Source organism: Salvelinus namaycush, chromosome 39 (genome assembly GCF_016432855.1).
Source record: "Salvelinus namaycush isolate Seneca chromosome 39, SaNama_1.0, whole genome shotgun sequence".
NCBI lineage: Eukaryota > Metazoa > Chordata > Actinopteri > Salmoniformes > Salmonidae > Salvelinus > Salvelinus namaycush.
The window spans coordinates 8,541,168-8,568,991 of NC_052345.1; the positions used below are offsets into that span (position 1 = coordinate 8,541,168).

At 44.5% G+C, this 27,824-nt stretch overlaps 1 protein-coding gene across 1 annotated transcript in view; it reads right to left on the reverse strand.

Annotated features, from left to right (window-relative positions):
• Nucleotides 1–7,550: 7,550 nt before the first annotated feature.
• Nucleotides 7,551–27,824, reverse strand: part of LOC120033056 (xylosyltransferase 1-like) — a 126,225-nt gene continuing 105,951 nt past the window's right edge. The window contains exons 9-12 of the mRNA XM_038979343.1: nt 26,436–26,701; nt 21,198–21,393; nt 10,226–10,559; nt 7,551–7,888 (exon numbers count right to left, since the gene is read on the reverse strand). Coding sequence (XP_038835271.1) covers nt 7,551–7,888; nt 10,226–10,559; nt 21,198–21,393; nt 26,436–26,701 — 1,134 coding nt within the window. The remainder of the gene's footprint in view (nt 7,889–10,225; nt 10,560–21,197; nt 21,394–26,435; nt 26,702–27,824) is intronic.

The following is a 27,824-nucleotide window of genomic DNA, read 5'->3' on the forward strand; positions in this document are numbered from 1 at the left end:
ACAACCTGATGTTTTCATCTGATTGTCAAACAATCAACAACAAGCGCTTCTGTAGTCTACCCGCGCTCAAAATCATTTCAGCATCCTAACCCCAACAGTGCACTGTGCACCCGCAATTTGATGAATGTAAAGAGACATCTGTTACAAAACACCTACATGTGCTGTAATCAGTGGCGACCCGTCATTCAGGGCACCTGTTTTGAGCCCCACATTTTTAGCAAAAAATAGTATTTATTTATTTATTATATATATACTACCGTTCAAAAGTTTGGGGCCACTTAGAAATGTCCTTGTTTTTGAAAGAAAATCACATTTTTTGTCCATTAAAATAACATCAAATTGATCAGAAATACAGTGTAGACATTGTTAATGTTGTAAATGGCTATTGTAGCTGGAAACGGCAGATTTGTTAAACAAATATCTACATAGGTGTACAGAGGCCCATTATCAGCAACGATCACTCCTGTGTTCCAATGGCACGTTGTGTTAGCTAATCCAAGTTCATCATTTTAAAAGGATAATTGATCATTAGAAAACCCTTTTGCAATTATTTTAGCACAGCTGAAAACTGTTGTCTGATTAAAGAAGCAATAAAACTGGCCTTCTTTAGGCTAGTTGAGTATCTGGAGCATCAGCATTTGTGGGTTCGATTACAGGCTCAAAATGGCCAGAAACAAAGAACTTTCTTCTGAAACTCGTCAGTCTATTATTGTTCTGAGAAATGAAGGCTATGTTTTAATCGAAATGACGTATTTCCTCTTATTCGCTTGTCGTCCCCTTATGCAATAGTTTGTACATCTCAATTGTCAGTAGAAACCACATTTGTTTAAACAAGTCAGCCATACCAGCTATATATTTTTGAAAAGGCAGTAAATGAGGCTGAATTAACTGTTTCACTGCCAGACAAGGTGATAGCCAGGTGTAGCAGTGGTAAGGTGTTGGGACTGCTGTTGGGACTTTGCTGTTTGTGGGCACCGTTTTCACCGTTATAGTGCAATTCATGTATTGTTTAGTGTTATGTAGTGGCTTTGATGACATGCATCCCACTTTTTTTTTTGTTGCCCCACCAAGATTTACATGCTAAAATTGCCACTGATTGTAATGACATTCTCCGATTGTCATTAGGCATTCACTGAATTGATGCATCCACTGTTGTTCACGTGCGCCTCGGGCACTTAATTTTAAATTTAAGGGGCTTATTGGCATGGGAAACATATGTTTACATTGCCAAAACAAGTGAAATAGATAAAAAACAAAGTGAAATAAACAATAAAATCTCTCCTTTGTCTGCGAGCGTCTCGGCCACTCATCTCCGCCTTGACAAAGTGTTCTTCTCAAACCACAACGCAATTTGGAGCGTATACCACCCGGTTTCCAATCAATTCGCTCATTCTTCATGCAACTGACATGCAGTAATGTGTAATAATGGTGTAATAATGGTGTAATAGACTATATTTTTGGGGGTGTAACAGTATAACTTTAAACCGTCCCCTCGCCCCGACACGGGCGCGAACCAGGGACCCTCTGCACACATCAACAACGGTCGCCCACGAAGCATCGTTACCCATCGCTCCACAAAGGCCGCGGCCCTTGCAGAGCAAGGGGCAACACTACTTCAGGTCTCAGAGCAAGTGACGTAACCGATTGAAATGCTATTAGCGCGTACCCGCTAACTAGCTAGCCATTTCACATCCGTTACAGGGGCATGTTGTATTAATGGTGATAGGCTGACGTTTTACAGGTAGGGGAGACCGGGGATGGTTGTAACACGGGACAGTTATAACACTCTCAATGTCTCCAATCAGGAACAAGCTAACATTACGTGACTCGCTGTGCACATGTGCAGTTTAGTCTTCAAACCTCATGTGAAGAAACAAGACCCTGTGAAAAACTCTGCAGATATTATTGACAAAAATCCGATTTTGAGGTAAGAAAGTAGTTTTTGTTTTTGGGATGGCAACACCTGTTTTGTAGTTAGATTCACCAAACTTATTTCAGGGTTATAACCTGTTTCTGTAGATATATTTGATGTAAGTTAGCAATTCTAAAGTTTTAACATGTAGCTCAAATTGCAGCTAACAAGCCTAATGGCTGCAGTGCTGGGAATGCAAATTAAGGGCCCACCAAGCCTCTACCCCAGGACCACTATACCACTGTTATTAGGCTGATTGAGTGAACATGTCCAACATTCACACACACCACCGTTCTATCTCTCTCACACACACACACACACACACACACACACACACACACACACACACACACACACACACACACACACACACACACACACACACACACACACACACACACACACACACACACACACACACACACACACACACACACACACACAACAACAAACCTTCAGTTGTGGTCAGATGTTGTTAGTTGAGAAGGGACAGTTAATGGAGAGTAAAAATAATATACACTTTATGATTTTTATTATGACTTTATTATTTCTGCCACACAAAATGTTAAACATGGCAATGTTGTTCTCATGTTCTCAATAAAGGCTTTCAGTATCTTGTTGCATGTCATGATTTAAGCATGATTTTTAAACCGTTACATTTCACCCCAAGCCCTGTTATAGCTGACCCGGGAGGTGGGGTAAATTGTAACCTTTCGCTCCTTGTATTTGAGACAAAGTCACACCTTGTTTTGCCTGGACACCATACCGGACCATACCGCCTTACTTCAACCCCTGCTCCTATGACAAATGCCATGTTAAAGATGAAAACATCTTCACACATATTCATTCGATTTTGACCCACAATAACAGTAAACATCAGCAAAAGGTAACGTTAAGCACAAAAGTGGGAAAGATAGCATGTCTATGTGCTCGGCCCAACACCTGGAGGGATACGCTGCTTGTGTCATTATAGCTCCTCAGTTGTTTCATGTGTGATGCTGTCAACATTCTGTTTTGATCTCTGAACTTTATTAGAACACCTTTTAAACGTTTGATGTCACGTTAATGTGATGTGCCTCAGGAGAGACAGTACCACTGCTGTCGTTGTCTCACTGTCACGTTTTACATGTGTTGGATGAGACCTAAGGGTTCGTTTCATGTCAGAGATAGTGAATAAAACTCATCTGCAAGATGTGGCTCATGTACATTGTTAGAAACTCCTCACACAGATGGGACCCCCCCCCCCAAAACACACACTCGTCACAGATGTGACACACACGCGGGCAGACACACGTACTGTATACACACACGCATGCAGACACACTCTTCACAGATGTGATATCACACTCACTAAGCAGACACAGACACACACACACACTCTCTCCTTCCAGTCACCCTGGACTAATTATCCGCCGTGTTCGGAGCCTTGTGGGATCGTCGTGAGATCTTATGGTCTGTAGTGTCCCTTTGATCTGGGCCTGTCAGAGCCTCAGTACACCCTGTGATCGTGTGTGATTATAGAGGCCCGGGAGGATGTGTGGGATGATTGTACGTGTGATGATAGAGGCCTGGGAGGATCACACGGAACCCCTATTCTGTTCTGATGACGAAGGATGGGAAGACGATCACAGAATCCCCAAGTGGTTCTCTCTGGTCAGACCTCCACAAACGATGGTGGCATCATTCATCGCACAGCACATTCAAAGAGGATTGTTTGACTGTTGGTGAGGTCCCCTGTTTTGTAGATGTATTATCTCTGGAAGGCAAGGGGAAGCCGAATCTCTGGCTACTGCATATTGTGTTTGAGGTGGTTTGTTTTATATCTACACACGATAGCCTGCCTCTGAGACATATGGTACAGTATTTTTAAGGCCTGAACTCTCTCCACTCTCTGTCAATAGGCTGAAAACAGGAGTGTTGCCATATGCATAGTGTATGTGTTTCTGGTGCTCTACAGCTGACGATGGCAGGTTGATTCTTCAGTTAAGTCATGGAAAACATGTGGAAGCAACTTCAAGTAATTAAACAAATACTTAGAGGGTGAAGCTAGGGTGATCATTAAACAACTGTGGGAATGACTTAACGGTTTGACCGTGCTATCACTTTAATTATGGTGTAATGTACTCTTTGTTTCCATAGTAAAATGCAATTATGGCTACTTAAACGTACATAAATAATTAAGAAGGAGATGTGTTACAAGGATTTCGTGACTGTCATGTCATAAACTTGAAGTGTTTAAGCATAAAAATCCACACAATAATGAGACAAGATGTAGAGAGAGCTCTTTTTATTTCAAAAAGCAGTCAGAGAAAATGTACCAACAAAAAAAAAAAATATCCACAAAAATGTAAAAGCGAAAGACAAGAAGGCATGGTATTTACAACAGCGGACATCTTTTTTGGTGTTACAGATTCATCAAATCACATCGACTAACTCTTGGTGTTCTTCTTTCACTTTTTGTGAAAAGTAAAAACAGCCACAACAATTGAATGTTCATAGATGGACAGAAGGTTTTAAGAGTCCCCTAGGCAGGAGTATAGATAGATAGCTAAGGCACAGAGTTTCCCCCTGAAACTTTAGGAAACGTTGACGTTTCCCCAGAAACTTCGGGAAACGTTGAGTTCAGAGAAGTTTGTGCAACAGTTGCTCAACAATACATTCCAGCAGAGAGAACAACAATCTGTCATGATATTCTCTGAAAGGCGAAGAATAATATTAAAAGCTTTACCCAATTCTGAGTCATTCCTTACTCCTTAGATCTGTCCAAAACATTGAAACAGGTTATGTACCTAAAATCCCTCTGTGCCCAACTAGCAACAAGTAACACCAGCCATCTCTTCTTCTTCTGTAATTCCAATTCATAATCTTTCCACACTGCATCGGTATTTACATAGTTTTAAACATATTTTCAATACAAAATATTTATGTACATTTTCTTCATTTTTGTAACAAAATAGGACTTTTACATCGAGTAACATATTTCAATTCACTTCTCGAGAATGATAATTGAACTTTTGAACAATGGGCAAAGTGTTCGTCAATTTAAGTATTCGTTTCAATGTGAGAATGGCACTGCCAGTAAAAGGAAGTCAGGGTCATATCTGTATCTAGCTGTTATGTTATTAGCTAGGTAGCTAATACAGAGAAATAGTAATGGCGTCTTTTTGTAGGCACTAAATCCGCCATGGTTTGTTGGACAAAGCCTATGGGAAGATGAATGGCATTTTTGTAAGGTTTTTGGATAAACACTGAAAATAAGGTCTGTGGTAAACACAGGCTTAGGAGATCTTATACGTTTTGTTCTAGGAGATAATCATCAGCTAACGTCACTTTGTGAATTTTGATGCATTTATGTAAAAAAAAAGGACACAAAGGTCATAATAACTGCCTGATATTATCTCCTAGAACAAAACGTATAAGATCTCCTAAGCCTGTGTTAACCTCAGACCTTATTTTCAGTGTTTATCCCAAATCCCTATTCTTTCCCCATAGGAAAGGCTGAACGAACCAGAGGTAACTCACTTCTGGGTTTTAGCACTAGAAGCTGGCGAGCCCCATATAGGCAAAATTGCCCTTTGTAACCATGGCAACAACACACAACAGTTCAAGTTTGAGTGACAGGACTGACACTTATTAGGATCGATACATCCAACAAGGTTCAAGGTGAACTTGGGCCATTGATTAACTCACTAATGATCGTTGATGAGCCCTGGTGAAAACATTCACTTAGCACGTTTGACTGCCAAATCATGTTGACAATCACAGATTGGATTCTAAATTGGGACCAAATTAGGTTGTGAGGAGAATTGAGTTGAAGCCAAACAAACGAAACGGCAGATCGTAGTTACCCTTCATTGTGGTTGGAGAAGGGGGCACTGTGCTATAGGCTATGTTTGAACTGTGGTAAACAGAGAGATAGTCTTGATGGCAGCAAAAGTACTTAGCATGTAGTAGAACAGGTGAAAACCAAAGTTGCCTGGGCCCAATCCAACAGTTCCTTGATCAAGATATAAGATATATTCACTATTTGTTTCCATTTTTGCCACAGCATGAACAGCATCATCAATCACTAACATCCTGGTACTGACACGGAACCGAGTAGGAAATGCAACATCACCACGGAATGACTTCAACACACATTTTGGAGAGTTTTTGGAGTGTTTCTGTCTTTTTTTATTTACTTCTCTGTTTGGGGAGGTTGTCAGGAGGAAGCTGACCTTTCTGTGACCTTTCAGTCCTGGGTGCTTCCCCGTGTGATGAAGACTTGGCAAACAGTCAACCAAAGAACCAAGACAGGAAGAGCTATTCAGACCGGACAACACGGACATATAGACGGGCATTAGGTTTGTTGCGCCCAAAATAGGTATACAGGTTCATTGGGGCATTGGCCTTTGTAAATAAAGGCAGTTTCTCTTTACAAAAAAATATTTATCGAGCTGCCAAAGCAGCGTTGTAGTCATTTAGTCATTGACTAAAAATATTCTGTATTTATATAAACTTATAAATAAATAGCAACTTGTGGACAACTCACTCCATTCACTCGACAATAACTTTGAGACATATTCTGTTTCATACTTGCAACATAAACCGTCGTTAAAAACAAATTAACAAAAATTCTTAGAAAAGGAAATGAAAAAATAAGCTTGAGAATTTCTGTTTTCTTGCGAAAGCACAGCTGATATACTTTCATTTCAAGTTTCAGGCTGTCCAGTATGGAGTGATATTAGTGCCAATAGAAACTGAATCTAGTTTCAATCATTCATGAATTGAATTCAACTTCTACTGGCACTAATGCCACCCCATAGTCCAGTCACACCCACACACCTTTCTCCTGTTCAGGCACTGAAAGTCAATATGTAGTGCTGTGCCATAGTAACTTTGTCAGTCATACGCAAAGATTGAGGCAAGGAATTTCGCTTTTTTTTTAAAGATACATCTTCGCGACACCCTCCGAGGTTGCGGTTCAGTCTATCTCCCTACATGTAGGCCAAACCAACCTTGAGAAGCAGGCCTCATATTCACAAAGCATCTCAGAGTAGAAGTACTGATCTAGGATCAGGTCCCCCCCTGTCTATATAAGCATATTCATTATGATTTAAAAGAGAAAACTGATTCTAAATCAGCACTCCTACTCTGAGACGCTTTGTGAATACGGGCCCAGAACGTGGTCCACTACCAGTGTCGACTATCCTGTTCCACCCGAACACTGACTTCTGACTGACTTCACAATCGCTCTTTCATTTAGCAGCAGACTAGGCGGCCTTACTAGGTGCTTGGCAAAGCAACATTTGTCTCTACGTCGGACACAGCATCAATCACAGTAAACTCAGCGATGAGATTAAAATAAATACATTGGGAAACAGAAAACGGCAAAGCCGGCAAAAACCCCAAAGAGGAACACTTCAGGAGTCTGAAACTTGCACGACACCACAAAACCTTCCCCAGACATTCTCTTCCTCTTCAACGTTCCTACAACCTCCAACCAACCTTAAAAAAACACAACTTACGTCTTTTCTCGTCTTATCTGATCCATTACGTCGACTGAAAAATAAAAATTAAACAAAAAGAGATTTGAAAAATAAATTATTTAAACTTAAGACCTGCAGTGTGGCCTCCCGTCCAGCCGGAGGCGCCACTGCTACCTGATGCGCCCGTCGGCGTGCGGCGGGACCAGCTGGGACTTGGGGTCGGGGCTGAGCGAGCTCCAGGGGGTCTTGGCGCAGGTCTGCATGACGGGGCAGGATGTTCCAGGTCCCCCTGTCATGGAGGTGGAACACACGTCCCCAGCCTCCCACATCGCACCCACCAGGCCGTCTACCCAGTGCTCCAAGGCGGGGCCAGTCAGGCCGGCGTTGCGCTTAGCCTGCTCCACCTGGCCCGGGTGTACAGGGATGTTGAGCACGGGGTTGAGGCCATGGAAGCTCTGCTCCATATAACTGTTCTTGGCTGGTCCGTTGTGGAGCTTCAGCGTGTCCTCTGGGGGAGGGAGGGAGAGTGAGCGGGAGAGCGAGAAAGAGATGAAGAGAGAGATGAAGCGAGAGAAAGAGGGGGGCAAAAATGGATTGTTAATGTTTTATGGCGAGACAGTCATGGAGATAGTGTTCATAAATGAGCAGGTAAACAGACAGAGTCATCAATGGGGAATCTAAGTAGGAAAATCAGTAGAACCACTTTGACTTGATTGTGTTGCCCTAAAGGGTGGAATGGAACTGTGAACTCATTTGATGAGACCAAACTTTGTGTTACTGGTTAATTACATGCTATTGTAAGCCTAAGCCACAGAGTGGGAGACTGCACCAAGTGTCTCAATGACTGCACTTAGTGTCTCTTTATAAAGCCATTGGAAGCTAGGGGGCAGATAGGAACATCTTCTCATACATCATACATTTATAAGCCCCTTCATACCCTCAAAAGATAAAATAATTGCCTAAGCCACAAATTGGTAAAACAACTCAACGACTGTTCCTCATGTCTTTTTATAAAGCCATTGGAATCTAGGGGGCAGAGACGAGACCATTACCTCATCACTAAAACTCCTCCACCCTGAAGGTAAAGCTGTACATTCCTCAGTGCTCCTAACACCGGGGCGCTTGCCGTCCCTCCTCAGGCTGTCTATTGTACGCTAGCCCAGCTCTCCTCTCCTCTCTCTCTCTGCCAGAGCCGGGTTCGCACCCTGCCGTTAGCCGCTAGCGTTTTCACGGGCTAGCGACAGAGATGCAGTCAGACACCCCGTTGTTCTGCCAAGCTTGCCACTGCCCGGTGCCAACTACCAACTTTACTGTGGCAGCGGTGTGTGTGTGGTGCCAGTGTGTGTGTGTGAGGGCCCATGGTGCCAGCGCAAAGCCAGGGCAACAACAAAAAACTCACCATGAAGGCTACGTGTAGTAGAAAGACCTGGAGATATTCAGGGTTGTAAATCTGTATGGCAAGGCTAGAGGCTGTTAGAGCAGGTGGAGAGGAGTCCAAGGCTGCAGGATTACTGTACCACCACGACCTTCAGGACTATGGGATCTAAGGGCATCTAACCCCATCATACAGGAGCAGGAGCTGTAAGGCTGCTTTCCCAGACACTAAAAAGGATTCTCAATTGAAAGTGCTTCTTTGTCCAAGACCAGGCTTAATCTGTGTCTGGGAAACTAGCCCATTAAGGTTTTATCCTAAGTACCGTCTCAATGGATAACTACTGTACTGTAGTCCATATAAGGCTGTTTGATACTGACGCTCACCGGTTTCCATAGTTTCTATGCTGCAGTGGATCTAGTTAAGGACTACTGTTTGCACTTTGGGCCAACTGGGCTATTTTAACCACTCAAGCTGACCCAAAAAGTTTAGTGGAAAACAATCTAAATTAGAGCTCAGTGTCGCCTCACTTGGGTCATAAAACATTTCAGCAACAGTATAACCTCAGAGAGCATAACAGTACGTTTCATGATTATCTTCCATAAATAGTGGAGAAAGGCAGTCGATTTACCCTCATCTCCAATGCTAAAGTCTTTTTGGAGTGAATTTAGCATTCTGACTATGTGCCGGTACAGAGTTTGGAGTTTGGAGTTTGAGGGGAAGTGGAGTTAATCAATTTTCTGTTCACATCAACAGGGATTTACAACTGAGAGAAAAGCAAACAAGCGAACGATCAAACAAACAGAAACACTCGTGAACAATTGATGAATATTCTAGCTTCCTCTCTCCTCACTCTCGCACATGGCCCCAAACCCCACAGCGCGTCGGGGCAAAGCCTGCTAACTTTTATTTGTTGATTCGGTTCATAATTAAAAATGGTCTCAGTGCGATTATAAAACAGGTCGGGCTGTGAATATGCCACCACACCGAGGTTAGCATCTCAACTCTCGGGTGACTTTCACAGCAGCTGATTACTCTAGCTAAAACAATAGGGGTCCTGGTCCCTTATAGTTAACACCGGCAGATTGATTTAATTGTGTAATTGTGTTCCTCGGCGTGATATGGAGGTGTTTAACATACTGTTTAGTATGTATGAGAAACACTGAGGGTGATTACGGTTGACTTGGTGACAAACAACTGGGGCTTCCAACGGCTCAGAGGGTTGATTAGAAAGAGCATCGTAAACAAAGCAGGGTCTCATGGGAAATGTGCTTTTTTGTTTGCGTGTGTATCCATGATAGGCCAATAACATGACAAGACATACTGCATCAATTATATCACATACATCACAGACTGACACTCATGTGACTTGTAGACCTGCACTATATATAGGCCTATCTCTTACTTTGCCGTACAGGCTAGTGCTTGTTATAAGCCAGTGGTGTGTGTGTGTGTCTGTGGCTGTACTCTTACCTTGTCTTATAGGCTGATGCTTCATATAAGCCAGCGGACTAATCAGAAACCTGGTCTCGGCCACGGGGCTCCAGTGATGCAACACCCGTATGGTCCACACCCCAGGCCTGAGAGGCTGGTTCAGGGGGGGTCGGTAGTGGGTGTACTCTGCGCTGGCGTCGATCAGGATATCGTAGGTGGCAGCGATGACGTTGGTGGGGTCGATCCACACCACGGTGACGGTCACGTTGGGGCCCTTGGACCACCGCTGCATCCCGACGGTCTCGTCCATGGGACCCATCAGACCACCGAAGTTACGGAACATGCGCTCTTTGGCATCCCACTCCGTGCCGATCTGAGAGAGGGATGGAGGAAGGGACGGAGGGGGGAAGGAGAGAGAAAAGGGAGTGTGTAATTAATTCACTGGATCTGAAATGTCCAACCGTATAATGTATTTCATGCATACTTTGCATACAACATTAACTGAGGCAAATGAGGAACAGAAAAACAGGCTGAATGTGAATTCGTTTCTACACTGTAACGTCATGGGAAATTGTAGTTGTGATATAATATGTATCCCACACCATTCATACAACCATCATGGATCATGTCTCCTGTATAGACTAGTGGTTTACAGTGTGTACAGATGTGGGATCTTAATTTGATCACCCAGGTTTAAAAAGGCTTTCCGCTTTGACATTTTCAGACTTGATTTTCCCTCGGGAATAATGCTGTAGCAAACTGGTTCAAATTAAGATCCTACATCTGTATACTAGTCTCACTTCATCTGTAACGTCAGCATTGGTGTGCAGCTTCAAACATTAGTACAGCATTACCTATCATGTCTACAGCAGTGCATTATGTGATTTACAGTATGTCTCATGAGGCTTTATGTAGACTTTCTATGTCTATAGGCTTATACAGGATTTCCAGTATGTCTACATAAGATAGTCTCAGTTGATGTGTAATGTAAGTGTTGGTTTGCAGCTTCCTGTGTGATCGATAGACAGGCCGACTGAGGTAGCAGTGTATATGTTGAGTGAAGAGTGAACACCTTGACTAACCCTCTGGGGGGCTGGGGATCAATCTATAACAACACAGACAGAGACATGGAGAGAGAGAGAGCAAGACAGAGAAAGTGGGAAGAGAGAGAAAGAGCAAGAGAGCAAGAGAGAGAGAGAGAGAGAGCAAAAGAGACAGACAGACAGACAGACAGACAGACAGACAGACAGACAGACAGACAGACAGACAGACAGACAGACAGACAGACAGACAGACAGACAGACAGACAGACAGACAGACAGACAGACAGACAGACAGACAGAGAGAGAGAGACAGGCAGGCAGACAGACAGACAGACAGACAGATGGGAAGATGAAAAGCACTAACTCCATTTAATGCGGTTAAGACTATTGCTGGAGGGAAGAGAGAGAGGTGAGAGATGAATCACTTAGATACTGAGAGAAATAGAGAGAGATTGAGAATACAGGCAGAGAGAGAACATGATGATATAAACTGAATATACAAAACATTAGACTGACCAGGTAAATCCAGGTGAATGCTATGATCCCTTATTGATGTCATTTGTTAAATCCACTTCAATCAGGGTAGATGAAGGAGAGGAGACGGGTTAAATAATATTTTTTAAGCCTTGAGACAGTTGAGACAGGGATTGTGTTTGCGTGCCATGTAGAGGGTGAATGGGCAAGACAAAAGCTTGAAGTGCCTTTGAACGGGGTATGCAAGTAGGTTCCAGGGACACCAGTTTGTGTCAAGAACTGCAACGCTGCTGGGTTTTCACGCTCCAGTTTCCCATGTGTATCAAGAATGGTTCACCACCCAAAGGACATCCAGCCAACTTGACACAAATGTGGGAAGCATTGGGGTCAACATGGACCAGCATCCTAATGGAACGCTTTCGACACCTTAGGTGTTCTTAATGTTTGGTATACTGTACTCAGAGAGAGGACTATATATAGTGAGATGATAGTGAGATGGGTGGACAGAGAGTGTAGGAGGACAGAGAGTGAATATCAGAGATAGTGAAGGAGGACAGAGAGTGTAGGAGGACAGATAGTGAAGATCAGAGATAGTGAAGGAGGACAGAGAGTGAAGATCAGAGATAGTGAAGGAGGACAGAGAGTGAAGATCAGAGATAGTGTAGGAGGACAGAGAGTGAAGATCAGAGATAGTGTAGGAGGACAGAGAGTGAAGATCAGAGATAGTGAAGGTGGACAGAGAGTGTAGGAGGACAGAGAGTGAAGATCAGAGATAGTGAAGGAGGACAGAGAGTGAAGATCAGAGATAGTGAAGGAGGACAGAGAGTGTAGGAGGACAGAGAGTGAAGATCAGAGATAGTGAAGGAGGACAGAGAGTGAAGATCAGAGATAGTGAAGGAGGACAGAGAGTGTAGGAGGACAGAGAGTGAAGATCAGAGATAGTGAAGGAGGACAGAGAGTGAAGATCAGAGATAGTGAAGGAGGACAGAGAGTGTAGGAGGACAGAGAGTGAAGATCAGAGATAGTGAAGGAGGACAGAGAGTGAAGATCAGAGATAGTGAAGGAGGACAGAGAGTGTAGGAGGACAGAGAGTGAAGATCAGAGATAGTGAAGGAGGACAGAGAGTGAAGATCAGAGATAGTGAAGGAGGACAGAGAGTGAAGATCAGAGATAGTGAAGGAGGACAGAGAGAAAGAGGATGCAGATTAATCTAAGGCGCTTGTAGAAACGTGAGGAGGGAAAATGATGAGGGATGATGAGGAGGGATGATGAAGAGGGATGATGAGGAGGGATGATGAAGAGGGATGATGAGGAGGGATGATGATGAGGGATGATGAGGAGGGATGATGAGGAGGGATGATGAGGAGGGTGATGAGGAGGGATGATGAGGAGGGATGATGAGGAGGGATGATGAAGAGGGATGATGAGGAGGGTGATGAGGGATGATGAGGAGGGATGATGATGATGAGGGATGATGAGGAGGGATGATGATGAGGAGGGATGATGATGATGAGGGATGATGAGGAGGAGGGTTGATGAGGAGGGATGGTGAAGGCTTGAGGATATGCTCATCCTTACACCCAGTGATTAACACCAGACCACAGATCAATGGGCTGACTGGAACACTCCACTCAATATTAGGCCGACTGAGAAATGAGTCTATACACTATAAATAGACTCAACCTCCACAGAGAAATTAGTGGTGTGTGTGTGTGTGTGTGTGTGTGTGTGTGTGTGTGTGTGTGTGTGTGTGTGTGTGTGTGTGTGTGTGTGTGTGTGTGTGTGTGTGTGTGTGTGTGTATCATGATGTCGGAAAACATAAACTGTGAGAGGATCTTGGCTTTCCCTTTAATTCACTCTTCACATTAGTGTGTGTGTGTGTGTGTGTGTGTGTGTGTGTGTGTGTGTGTGTGTGTGTGTGTGTGTGTGTGTGTGTGTTTTGTACTTTGTAAAGTAAGTTTTGTAAAGTGATGGACTTTGGTAATTACATTTTTTTATTTAATTGACCTCTATTCTCTCTATCAAAACTAGATTTTCCTTGTGTGTCTGTGTGTACGTGTGTGTATGTGTGTGTGTATGTGTGTTTTCACACTGCCTGAGCCATAAGTGGATCTTGCCAGCCTGTGATGCACTTCCGTAATTCAATTTTGTAATTCAACTGACCTGTATTTTCTCAACCAAAACTATATTTTCCCTGTGTTTGTATGTATGTGTGTGTGTTTGTAGTTGTGTGTACGTGTGTGTATGTGTGTTTTCACACTGCCTGAGCCATAAGTGGATCGTGCAAGCCTGTGATGCACTTCCGTAATTCAATTTTGTAATTCAACTGACCTGTATTTTCTCAACCAAAACTATATTTTCCTTGTGGTTGTGTGTGTTTGTGGTTGTGTGTGTGGTTGTGTGTGTGGTTGTGTGTATGTGTGTGTTTCACAATGTCTGCAACAACAACTAGAGGATATTGCCTTGCCTCCCTTCAATTCAATTCACCTCAATTTAGTGTGCAAAATTGGTACCCTTCAACTCAATAATGTTACCGACCCTTATTTTCTGTACCAAACTACTACTTTCCATGTTAGTATCCTCAACATCCTTAACTAGAATGTCCATCAGCTATGCTATTCACTGCAGGTCTAGAAGAGTATCCCTCATGCTAATTCATTATAATCTATTCTATTCTTATTGATTCTATTACATTTTTTTCTATTCTATTTCAGTCTATTTGAAGTGTTTTCCTCACTGGCATATCACACCATATACATCACATTGATTGTCAGTGGTCTGATTCTAGGCCACAGACTGAAATCAAAAGCGTATTGACTGAGGAAATGTCACTATAACCCACTGGCTGCAGACTACTGCCTCCCGACTAAATAGTTTTGTGAGAAATCTGGGTAAGGTACTATGGGCATGGATAACATTGGATTTCAGTAATGGTTTTGGCTCAATTCTATTTCAACTCCATCAATTCAGGAAGTGAATGGAAATGTAATATTCTCATTGAAAATGAATCATACTTTTCATATCTTGAATTGGAATTTGAATGAATCTCCTGAAGCGACTGTATTCTGGTTCAAACTGTCACTGGAGAGTGGAGACAAACAGTAACACAGCTACAAATCCACAGTTCATTGAGTGTACGACCGTATTGACCACCTGAGAACCGGGAGACGGTCAAACAGGGATTAACCTCCGACCCACTTCAGGTTCATCCGATGACCTCCGACCTTTTCTCTACACTTCACTTCAAACCCTGGTCCAACACCTCAGCTTGTTTTAGTTTATGATCTTAACTCACACTTTACTTAGTGACAGCACAGTAGTACTACTGCTACCAGCCACCCCTGTCCTTCACTGCTGATCTGGCAACCCTGGAGTCAAAACCAGTCAAGCTTGTAGCTTGTGTGACCTAAATTCACACTTAGAGCACAAGTAGTAGGCTACTAGGCTACCATCCAGCCTCTCTCCTTTACCTTTGATCTGGCAACCCTAACTCAAGACCCTTCCTCACTTTAAACCTGTGGCAACTGTTGCGCAAGATCTGGGAACCATCACTGGTTCCCGAGTCAAACCCCTCATCCTGTAGCATGCATCCCTTTTTCATTCCCTCGCTCTACCTATTACCCCTCCCTCCCTACCTCCCTCTCCATAGATCTTAATTGACAAACATAGAGGACGTGGGTAAGGATGCCAGCTATCTCAAGCTGTCCCAGGGGAGTGCTCCGGGCCTGGGCCTAGCTGCATTCAACACCTGCTTTTCATTACCTCCATACACAAAGACTGACACTAATAAGGCCCAGAACCCAACAGAACCCTGGGGGCCTTTGTCTGTTTCGCACACGCGCACACGCGCGCACACACACACACACACACACACACACACACACACACACACACACACACACACACACACACACACACACACACACACACACACACACACACACACACACACACACACACACACACACAAGTAAGTAAAAAAACGAACAGTTTTTTTAAATCAAGACCAGATGTGGTCTGGTTGGTTGGACGTGGCTGCCCGCACCACTGCCTGATGGAAATTGACCTGTCATGTTTTATGGGGAGGTGTTTGACTCTGGCGCCAGTGAGGTTGTTGGGGTGTGGTGGAGGGGGAGAGGGATGGGGTGGGGGGTTTTAAGGTTGAGTTGCCAGGTCAGCAGTGGTAGTACCACTGTAAGATGTAATGTGTGAGTAGAGGGCTTAAGCTACAAGATTAAGTGTTGTGCTGCTGAGGTAATGCTGGGGAGGGGGTGAGGTTGCCAGGTCAGCAGTGGAGGACAGAGGGAGGGTGACGTACTACTGTACTGTAGGTAAAGTGTTAGTAGAGGACATAAACCACAGCATTAGGTGTTTGACACGGGTGCCCGTGGGGGGAGGCAGGGTTGCCAGGTCTTAGGTTGCCAGATCAGTAGTGGACGACAGCGGGAGGGTGACGTAGCCTACTACTGTAAGTATACTGTGAGTAAAGGCGCTTAAGATACAGACAGGCAGCTACTACTGATACCTCTGTCCTGCCTGTCCTGCTTATGCAGAGTTAGAGGGAGGTAGAGGAAGAGATTGGAATGAAAGGAGAAAGAGACCGTCTTGCAAAGTGATGCATGGGGTATGGTTAGAGGGAAGTGGAGAGAGAGGTTATAGGTAGGAGGAACAGACTGTGCTGCCTCCCCAGTTTATGGTAGAAGTTCAAAGGAGGCAGAGGGAGAAATTCTAGGTGGTAGGAGGGAGAGACCTTGTAAAGTCATACATGATATACAGACCTACCGGGCTACATAGGAATCTACTACCACCGTTACAACTGTAGTCTGTTAGTAGGGTGGTAGTCTGTCATCTATCCCTCACTTATTTAGGATAGTTGTTGGAAGCAAGTCTATTAAGGCCACTGTGGAGAGGTAGAGAGCAATGCCAGAAAAAATTGGGTAGAGAGAGAGAGTTTATAGATGGAAGGAAAAGGCTGTATTTGAATGTTGTGCTGCAGATATGGTTTATCTGCCTGACAGACATTCACAACAGTCAACTATAACTGCTTAGCTCTGTCATGTCCGTCTATCTGTCCTCTGGCTGCCTGACTGACTGACTGACAGACTGACAGTCATTGTAGCTAAGCAACCGACAGAAAGTCCTTTGCGATGCTGAGTACTCAGATAAAGTCGTGCCAGCGTCGGTCTGCTGTCACTCACAACTCTTTAGACTAGAACGCCTCAGAGGCTTCCCTGTGCCCATGACTGCCTCGCAGTCTAGTGTCGCTTCGGAACTGTTACAAAGGTCAATAGGTCGAAGGTCAAGAGTAAAAGGTCAGATTCACCCGACTTATCACCTCAGAGTGCTCAGAGGGAACTCATACGAGGACATCAACTGACATTTCAGAGGGTTCTGCTTGACAGTGTGAAAACCAGAAAAAAAAGATCACTCTCAACCCCCCATGATAAACAGAAAAGTGCTCGCTGGCTCACTAAGACATAGCTGATGTTAGAGAACGTCCTCAGAAGTAGAAATCAGGTCATTATTTATATTAGCATAACTACGCTATCAGGAAGCCTGGCGTGAAGGTGAGTAGTCTACGTTTCATTAGTAAACAACAAATAAGCAGCCGGTGAGGTGCTAATCCACATCAAATTTGATGAATTCAATCAATTGACATTTTACAAGGCTACCGATCCTGTGTTTAATGCCTGCCGCCAATGTGTGTGTGTGTGTACTCTCTGCAAGGTTGCCATAACGATGAATATAGCTAAGGTCACCATGAACTATATATCTGATCTGGCCAATCATATTTTATACAACATGCTTCTCTGTGCCAGGCACTTCAGGGCTTGTATATACTACTAACACATAGAGGTCATTGTTTGACTAAGTGGCTGGATAACTGCTGGGCACTCTAGTCTAAATGACAGGGGCTGCTGAATGACTGTGAATGTTATGTGAACATTACGTAAAAGTTGGAGCCTACAACCTCGAAAACAATGTACCTCAGTTATGGTCAGACTGACTGACCATTATGTTGTCCATTGACTGGATAATGAATGGTTGAATACAATCAATACAGGAGCAGCTGATAGAAATGGATCTGCTGAAAGACTACAATATGAATGTTACCTCAACGTTACGCCACCTACAAAAATGACATGTTACCTCAGCAAATGTTCTCAATGGACTAAGTGAACTTTCCTCCACTTCTAAATGGGATGAGTTTGCGATATTTTTCAGAGATAAGATAAGCAACAATAGGCTGGGTATCAGTCAAGCAAGACCCGATGAGAAGTTTGATGATATGTGCCCGAGGCTACCACGCAAAGGCACTATGGATTTATTTTCCCTGGTTGACACTGACAGTGATATCACAACTTAAGCGATCCTATCCCCACCACCTTCTTCAAAACAGTCTTTAATTGCATATCTGAAGAAATGTAAGCTATTGTCAATCACTCCCTGTTCACAGGCACCCTCCCCACTGCACTAAATAAAGCTATTATGAAACCCCTTCTGAAGAAAAGTCATCTAGATTCTTCAGCTCTTAGCAATGTTCAGCCAATCTCCAAACTTCCATTGTTAAGTAAAACTCTGGAGAAATTGGTTCTCAAACAGCTAAATGATGTTTTAAGTGCCAACTGTATTTTTGAGAAATTAAACAGCACAGAGACGGCCTTAGTTAAAGTGGCAAATGATCTTAGAGCCAAAACAGATGCCAAACAGCCATCTGTCCTTGTACTTTTAGATTTAAGTGCTGCATTCGACACTGTTGACCATGATGTCCTTCTGGACAGACTGGAGAGGTTGGTTGGCCTCCCCAGTCCAGTTCTAAATTGGTTTAGGAACTATTCAACCGGTCGAGAGTTTTTTGTCACCCTTGGTGAACATAACTCAGAGAAAATACATCTCACATGGTGGCATTTCACATGGTTTGATTTTGGGTCCGGGACTGTTCAGTTTATATATGTTACCCCTTGGCAGAAAGCACAGCATTGATTTTCACTGCTACGCAGACGATACACGGCTTTACTTTTCTGTGTCACCAGAGAATTTGAGCTCCACGGATAGATTAGACTGTATTAGTGATTTAAATACTTAGATGGCTCAGAACTTCCTCCAGCTAAATCAAAACATGACCGAGGTACTTATTGTTGGAGCCAAAGCACAGAGAGAGAATCTGGCCGCACATTTTAATTCACGGGCAATAAAGATAAAACACCTGGTAAAAAACCTAGGTGTTATTTTAGATTCTGAAATCAATTTCGAATCACACAATAGGAATGTGACCAAAATAGCTTTTTACCACCCGAGGAACATTGCCACCGTGCGTCCGTTTCTATCTCAGGCTGATACAGAGACACTCATCCATGCTTTTATTACAAGCAGGCTTGACTACTGTGTAGCTCTCCTGTCTGTGTCACGCCCTGATCTGTTTCACCTGTCCTTGTGATTGTCTCCACCCCCTCCAGGTGTCGCTTATTTTCCCCAGTGTATTTATCCCTGTGTTTCCTGTCTCTCTGTGCCAGTTCGTCTTGTATGTTTCCAAGTCAACCAGCGGTTTTCCCGTTCTCCTGCTTTTTGCATTCTCCTTTTTCTAGTCCTCCCGGTTTTGACCCTTGCCTGTTTCTTTGTACCTGCCTGCCTGACCCTTCTGCCTGCCTTGACCACGAGCCTGTCTGCCACTCTGTACCTCCTGGACTCTGATCTGGCTTTGACCTTTTTGCCTGTCCCTTTGGATTAATAAACATTGTAAGACTCCAACCATGTGCCTCCTGCCTCCTGTGTCTGCATTTGGGTGTTGCCTTGTTCCTTGATAGTCTGGTCTACGCAAGAAAGCCATTGGCCAATTGCAAAACATACAGAATGCTGCAGCACGGGTACTGACCAAGACCAGACGAAGAGCACACATTACACCGGTTTTAAGGTCTCTGCAATGGCTGCCTGTGAGTTTTAGAATTCATTTAAAAATCATTCTATTGGTTTTTAAATCAATCCACGATTGTGCACCCCAATACATGCCAGACATGATTTTGAGTTATGTACCCAGTAGGTCCTCTGGCACTGGCCTTTTAACTATCCCAAAGCCTAGGACCAAGAGGAATGGAGAGGCAGCCTTTAGCTATTATGCCCCCAGCCTCTGGAATAGCCTGCCAGAGAACCTGAGAGGGGCCGAAACTGTGGACATATTTTAAAAAGATCTTAAAACACACATTTTTTTATCCTCCTATGTTTGCTGTGTAGTAAATATTTCTGTTTTTATTTGTATTGTTTTTCTTCGTTTTTTCCTGTGAACCACATTGTGTTGCATTCCATGTCTGAAATGTGCTGTAGAGAAAAAGCTTGATTTGGGGGCACTGTCTACTGAAAGAGTGTAAATATTATGTGACTGTTATAAGAAAATTGCATAAATGTTACAACTCCAACCCCAAAAACAGTGTGTCAGTGACCTCAGCGAACTGCAGCCTGGCGAAGCTGCTGTAAGGTGTGTCTACTTCTAAAAGATGACTGTCACGCCCGGATCTGTTTCACCTGTCTTTGTGCTTGTCTCCACACCCACTCCAGGTGTCGCCCATCTTCCCCATTATCCCCTGTGTATTTATACCTGTGTTCTGTTTCTGTTGCCCTTTCGTCTTGTCTTACCAGCATGCTTTCCCGTCTTCCTGTTTCTCAAGTTCTGTTTCCTAGTTTTTCCCGGCTCTGACCATTCTGCCTGCCATCCTGTACCTGCCTGACTCTGACCTGATTACAAACCTCTGCCTGCCCTGCCCCCGAGCCTGCCTGCCCTGACCCCGAGCCTGCCTGCCATCCTGTACCTGCCTGACTCTGACCTGATTACAAACCTCTGCCTGCCCTGCCCCCGAGCCTGCCTGCCCTGACCCCGAGCCTGCCTGCCATCCTGTACCTGCCTGACTCTGACCTGATTACAAACCTCTGCCTGCCCTGACCACGAGCCTGCCTGCCCTGACCCCGAGCCTGCCTGCTGTCCTGTACCTGCCTGACTCTGACCTGATTACAAACCTCTGCCTGCCCTGACCCCGAGCCTGCCTGCCATCCTGTACCTGCCTGACTCTGACCTGATTACAAACCTCTGCCTGCACTGACCCCGAGCCTGCCTGCTGTCCTGTACCTGCCTGACTCTGATCACGAACCTCTGCTTGTCCTTGGCCTGCCCTTTGCCTGCTCCGTCTTTCTAATAAATGATCTGAGAACTGTACTATCCGCCCCCTGTGTTATAATAAATGACCTGAGAACTGTACTATCCCCCTCCTGTGTTATAATAAATGATCTGAGAACTGTACTATCCGCCTCCTCTGTTATAATAAATGATCTGAGAACTGTACTATCCGCCTCCTGTGTTATAATAAATGATCTGAGAACTGTACTATCCGCCTCCTGTGTCTGCATCTATGTCATACCCTGAGTCGTGATATCACAGTGTTACTGTTCTGTGAATGTTATGTGAACATTACCTAAACGTTAAACAACCAAAAAAGGACGATAGTTACCTCAGCGAACTGCAGCCTGGTGAAGGTGCTGGGTGGGGAAGCCACCTTGTAGGTCTTCCTGGGCATCACCCAGGTCTCCAGGGTCTCCAGCTTGCTGGTTGCCAGGTTAGTGGCATGGTGCTTGACCAGGTAGCCTTGGAACTGGTCTGACTGGAAGTAGAGATGCACTGACACCGGGTGGCCCATGGGGAAATACCTTGCAAACCAAGAGGAAATAAACGTATTTTTAACCAACCTTTCTCAACAGACCTTTATCAGTAGCCTGAGTACAGGTCTGTTTGGGCTATGATGCCAACTCTGTCACTAATTTTGACAAAGACAGCAATGGAGTTGACAAGAACACAAACAAATCTGGGACCAGGCTACTTTACCAGGGTTTTACCTGGCAACACCAGTGGTAACCCAACAGACAGACCCATTGAGATTCCCATGAGTGAACTTGATATGGTACCAGTGCTGTTTAAAAGGGCAATGGTGTAAGATGAGAGTATCTAGATTAATCTATTAAACAATTACTGGAGACTGCTTACAAATGCTAATGTTTGTAGATGCTAAAGTTCACTAGCGGGGCCTTGCTAACGTCTCAGACGCTAAAGTAAAGGTTAGGGGGGTGTGCTGTGCTTTCTGTGCTTGTGTGAAGGGAAGAGGCATTAATTCAACGACCTATAAAACATCTGTTGCTGTGGAAACAACTATTAAGGCTAGGAATGGACAGACTGACTGAGACCAGACTGTAGTTGTAGCCTGCCCCGGACCAACCCAATACAGTCATTGGGTATATTGGCAGTAATATATTAAGTTAGTCACAGCCCGATGCGTCTGACGATAACCATGACACACCAATTCGTAACACACATATTAACTAACACAGCAGCTCCCAACCTTTGCCATCCCGGGGACGACCAAATCAGCGTCAAAAGATCTTGAGGGCCACCATTCGCGGAGTCGCAGAATTTCTTTACATAAAATATCTTAGCGTTCAAATGTAGTCCATTTGATCAGTGAATGTAACAGATTTAACACATATTGTAATGTACAATTGCTTATAATACCATACATCCAATAACTACAATAAAAAAATATATATATATTTTTTTACAAATACTAAATAATGTGCAGAGCAGGTAGTCCTCGGACCACAGGTTGAAAACTGCTGGTCTGAAACAAAGTCAGCTGAGGTCAAAACACACACACCCTCCCTCCACACACACACACACTAACCAAGTTGAACTGGTCTGGTACACCATTAAGAAGTCAGCTTGATCTTACAATCAGCTTGCCAGTCCAGGCTAATCCTGACAGTTATATTGTTCTGGGGGCTGTGTGTGTGTGGGGGGAGTGAGTGTTTTTTCTGATTCTGTACATGTGGCAGAAGGCTGGCACAGAGAACAGAGCAGAGACTACTGGGAAAATAAACTGGGTGTGTTTGTGTTTCTCTCTCTCTCTCTCTCTCTCTCTCTCTCTCTCTCTCTCTCTCTCTCTCTCTCTCTCTCTCGCGCTCTCTCTCTCTCTCTCTCATCCTCTCTCTCTCTCTCTCTCTCTCTCTCTCATCCTCTCTCTCTCTCTCTCTCTCTCTCTCTCTCTCCCTCTCTCTCTCTCTCATCCTCTCTCTCTCATCCTCTCTCTCTCTCATCCTCTCTCTCTCTCTCTCTCTCTCTCTCTCTCTCTCTCTCTCTCTCTCTCTCTCTCATCCTCTCTCTCATCCTCCCCACGCCCCAGTGCCCACCATGTGTATGTGTGTGTGTCCACCAGCCTTCTCATCAGCATTCCAGTAGTAGGACCAGGAGTCAGTCTGCCCGACAGCGCTGTGTGTGTGTGCCCGTCCCAGCCCAACAGCACTAGCTACCCTGACAAGCAGAACAGCAAATATTTACACCCGCTCACGGAGAGCACTCCACACCCTTCTCTCTCTATCCCTCTCTCCTCCTCCCTCCCTCGTTCCCACTATATAGGGAATAGGGTGCCGTTTGGGACAAAGTCAGAGATTGGCAGAGATGTGTACAATGGCCCGTAGCAACATCGTAGCACTAGTAATAAAGGTTTCACCATTCTCTGAGACTGAGTCAGTTGCTCAGTTATTTATTACAGACCTACAGGGTGGGACTGAAGTACTCACAATTTGAATTATACACTGACTCTTGGGGATGCCTGACGTTGACGTCTTTGACAATTGTGTGTTTGTGTGTCTGTGTATGTGTCTGGGTGTGTGTCTGTGTGTGTGTCTGTGCTAGAGAGAGAGATAGAAAGAGAGGTAGAGAGAGAGAGAGGCAGAAAGAGCTAGAGAAAGAGAGAGTGATATAGATAAAAAGAGAGGTAGAGGTAGAGAGAAAGGAAGAGAGAGGCAGAAAGAGAGAAAGTGGGCAGAGGGAGAAAGAGAGCGAGAGCGAGAGAGAGAGAAGGGAGTGAGAGAGAAAGAGAGAGAAGAGAGAGTGAGAGGTTGAGAGAGCAAGAAAGAGAGTAGGTGAAAGAGAGAGCATAGAGTGAATGGGGAGAGATGGGGGAGAGAGAGGGAGAGACAGGGAGAGAGAGATATTGAGCGAGAGAGAGGGAGAGATAGCAAGAGAGAGAGACTGCAGATACATAGAGACTCCATTCAGCCCTTCCCTCCACCCCCTCCCCACTGGAGTCACAGCAGGCTGTGAAAAGACAGAAATCCCCCTCTCCTCTCCTCCGTCTCTCCTTCTCTCCATCCCCCCATGGCAGCCCCACCCTGCTGTCTCATACACACACTGTAAGCTCTACAAACATAGCATCTCATAGCCCCAAACATTGCCCTGTGTGTGTGTGTGTGTGTGTGTGTGTGTGTGTGTGTGTGTGTGTGTGTGTGTGTGTGTGTGTGTGTGTGTGTGTGTGTGTGTGTGTGTGTGTGTGTGTGTGTGTGTGTGTGTGTGTGTGCGAGCGAGCATGTGTGACAGTTGGGTGTGGATATGTTAGTGTGAAAGACTGAAAATTGCTTGTTTCCTCGCAGCAAATGCTTTTCTCACATGCTCATGGTCCCACAATTAGAGATTTGCAGACTGACACGTATACAGATGCCCTCTTGCTCACACACACACACACACACACACACACACACACACACACACACACACACACACACACACACACACACACACACACACACACACACACACACACACACACACACACACATACATACATACATACAGAACCTCGTTTCCCTTCCTTCTCAATTTACAGGCAGAGACATGAGTAGAAACAGCTGTAGTTAAACGATAGACATAGGGGTGTGTGTGTGGGTGTGTGTGGGTGCAGCTAGATGGAAACATGCTTCCTCTCATCTTGACTCTATACCCAGAGACCCCTGCAGCTACCCACAATGCAGAACTACCTGCCTGCTATCCATCCTGCTTATGTGGATCTATACTGGATCTCAAACAGACTGATAATAAGCTTCCAGCAGCAGAAACATGGGCGTATAGTACATCTGGGCGTATAGTACATCTGGGCGTATAGTACATCTGGGCGTATAGTACATCTGGGCGTATAGTACATCTGGGTGTATAGTACATCTGGGCGTACAGTACATCTGGGCGTATAGTACATCTGGGTGTATAGTACATCTCACGTTGGTTGGAACACTGACAATTCCACCAGAATGGTGTTGCATCCCTCCAACAGACTTCCAGACACTTATAGCATCTATGGTGCATTGTAGCTGTTCTGGCCACTATTAAGGCACTTTGTGTTGGTGTTTCCTTTATTTTGGCAGTTACCCGTACATTGGCCCTGAGACTCAGTTAACGCAGGTTTCATATTCTAGCTACTGCAGATGCTACTGGTCCCAAATGTGTTGCAACTCTGGTATTACAATACAGTAACAGTAACTAAGACAAAAGACGCGTTGGCTTAAAACTGGCTTCCTGTTTGAGCATCCATAGATGACAGGGATCCTAAATGTGTCATAACAACGGACATTTCACCCCGTGGAACTAACTGTATGGAGACAAAAGACATAAAAGAAGCAACTAACACGTCTCCTGATCCAGGAAGCTAGATGCTGTGGATCGCAAATGTATCGTAACACCGGGGTAAATCTATACTGGTAATGTGTCAACAGTAGGCCTCAATACTGAACTAACAGTTCCAGCATATACAGCTGCTATGGATCCCACATCTCATAACACCAGTATCGTCAATAGTAATTCTAGCGACACAGAAATGATACTGGTACTCGAGGGACATGTAGCAGCACCATCCATGACCTATATAGAGTACACCTTCACATGGTGTAATTGATCTGTCGTATCGTCTTACTGAGTGAACAGTGTTAACCGCAGCGGTTCCCATCGGCTCATTAGAAGGTATTGTTGCTAGCGATGCTGTACGGATAGTGTTGACACGTGATGCCTTCTGACACCAGATATGTATATTATTGGATGAGGAAGGATACAAAAGGTTACTGACGGAGGCTTGAATTTCACGCAAAACAGTGAGGTGTGTCACAGTCAAGATGCTGTGAATGACTGCTGCAGTGTGTGTGTGGTGTGTGTGTGTGTGTGTGTGTGTGTGTGCATGCATTTTCTGTGCGTGTATACTACTATTATTGTGTACGTGTGTGTGTGTCGGTGTGTGCATGTTAGCATGTTATATGCATGTGTGTACACAGTGGTGGAAAAAGTACCCTATTGTCATACTTGAGTAGAAGTAAAGATACCTTAATACAAAATGACTCAAGTAAAAGTGAAAGACTAAAAGTGAAACACTACTTGAGTAAAAGTCTAAAAGTATTTGGTTTTAAATATACTTAAGTATCAAAAGTAAATGAATTGCTAAAATGTTAAAGTATAAATCATTTCATATTCCTTATATTAAGCAAAGCAGCTGGCCACATTTTCTAGTTTTTTATTTAATTACGGATAGCCAGGGGCACGCTCCAATTCAGACATCATTTACAAACGAAGCATGTGTTTAGTGAGTCCGCCAGATCAGACGCATGTAGGGGTGACCAGAGATGTTCTCTTGATAAGTGTGTGAATTAGACAATTTTCCTGTCCTGCTAAGCATTCAACATGTAACTAGTACTTTTGGGTGTCAGTAAAAAGTAAAAAGTAGATCATTTTCTTTAGGAATGTAATGAAGTAAAAGTAAAAGTAGTCAAAAATATGAATAGTAAAGTAAAGTACAGATACACAAAAGAACTACTGAAGTATTTTTAAGTACTTTACACCACTGTGTGTACATGTGTTCAATGTGTGACCTGGACTGCTTACTAACCTGCAGCTGTCATCCTTAGGATCTCCTTGCAGCGATGCTGCCGCCCTGGCCAGGCCCATACGAGCAAACGCATGGTAGAGTGTGAGCTGTGTGTCGCTCAGGGTCGCGACCCCGTCCACCTCGTCAAACGCACTCTCCCAGTAGGCCTGGAGGCCAGGGGTCCCCCGGGGCATAGGTCCAAACAGGTAGCCATCTAGTTGGTTCACTATCTCCTGGTTAACACTGGCTTCAAACTTCCTGGCGAAGAACGTAGGACGGGCCGTTTGCTGTGAGGAAATGGAGGGAGGAGGAGAGAGAAAAACAGAGAGAAGATTATAGAAATGGTGGCTTGCTGGGAACGACTGCAGAATGGGAGATGGAGTGGAAGTGAGTGGGAGGTTGTGAGAGAGAGAGAGAGAGAGAGAGAGAGAGAGAGAGAGAGAGAGAGAGAGAGAGAGAGAGAGAGAGAGAAAGAAAGAAAGAAAGAAAGAAAGAAAGAAAGAGAGTGTCCATGTGTGTGTGCGATGAGCAGCTTTGATTTAATATTCTCTCCCACATACAGAAGACAACGAGCAGATACACTGCCACGTCATATCACCCTGGTAAACTGTCTCAGTACCCACGTCTTGTCTTCTCTCTCTCTCTCTCTCTCTCTCTCTCTCTCTCTCTCTCTCTCTCTCTCTCTCTCTCTCTCTCTCTCTCTCTCTCTCACGCACGCCTGCACGCACAACAAATGGCTTGCATTTATTAAGTTTAGGGTTGTGTCTTTCCCACTGTCAGCTACCAGAGCTGGCTGCTTCTTTCAAACACAAGACAAACCACAGAAGAAGAAGACTTCCTGTTCCCTTTGTACTTCCTGAAACAACAGGGAATCCACAGGAGAAAAATAATCCTCCCTGGCTTCTTACCTTTATCTCTCTCCAATCCCTCTCTCTCTCTCTCTATCCCCCGCTTGCCGATCTCCATGACAACAGACATAAAACACTCAGGAGTCAGTCTGAATTCTCTCCTAAACAACTCTCTCTATCTGTGCCACTAGGGCCTTGTTGTTAAGGAGGGGTTTTGGGACTAACTTTTTAGATGCATCACATCGTTGTTCCTCGCTAGAGAAAGTGTGTGTGTGTGTTTGTGAGAGAGAGAATGTGTGTGTGTGAGAGGGGGTATCAGAGCGTGTGGGTGAGTGTGTGTTTGTGAGAGAGAGAATGTGTGTGTGTGAGAGGGAGTGTCAGAGCGTGTGGGTGAGTGTGTGTTTGTGAGAGAGAGAATGTGTGTGAGAGGGAGTGTCAGAGCGTGTGGGTGAGTGTGTGTTTGTGAGAGAGAGAATGTGTGTGTGTGAGAGGGAGTGTCAGAGCGTGTGGGTGAGTGTGTGTTTGTGAGAGAGAGAGTGTGTGTGTGTGAGAGGGAGTGTCA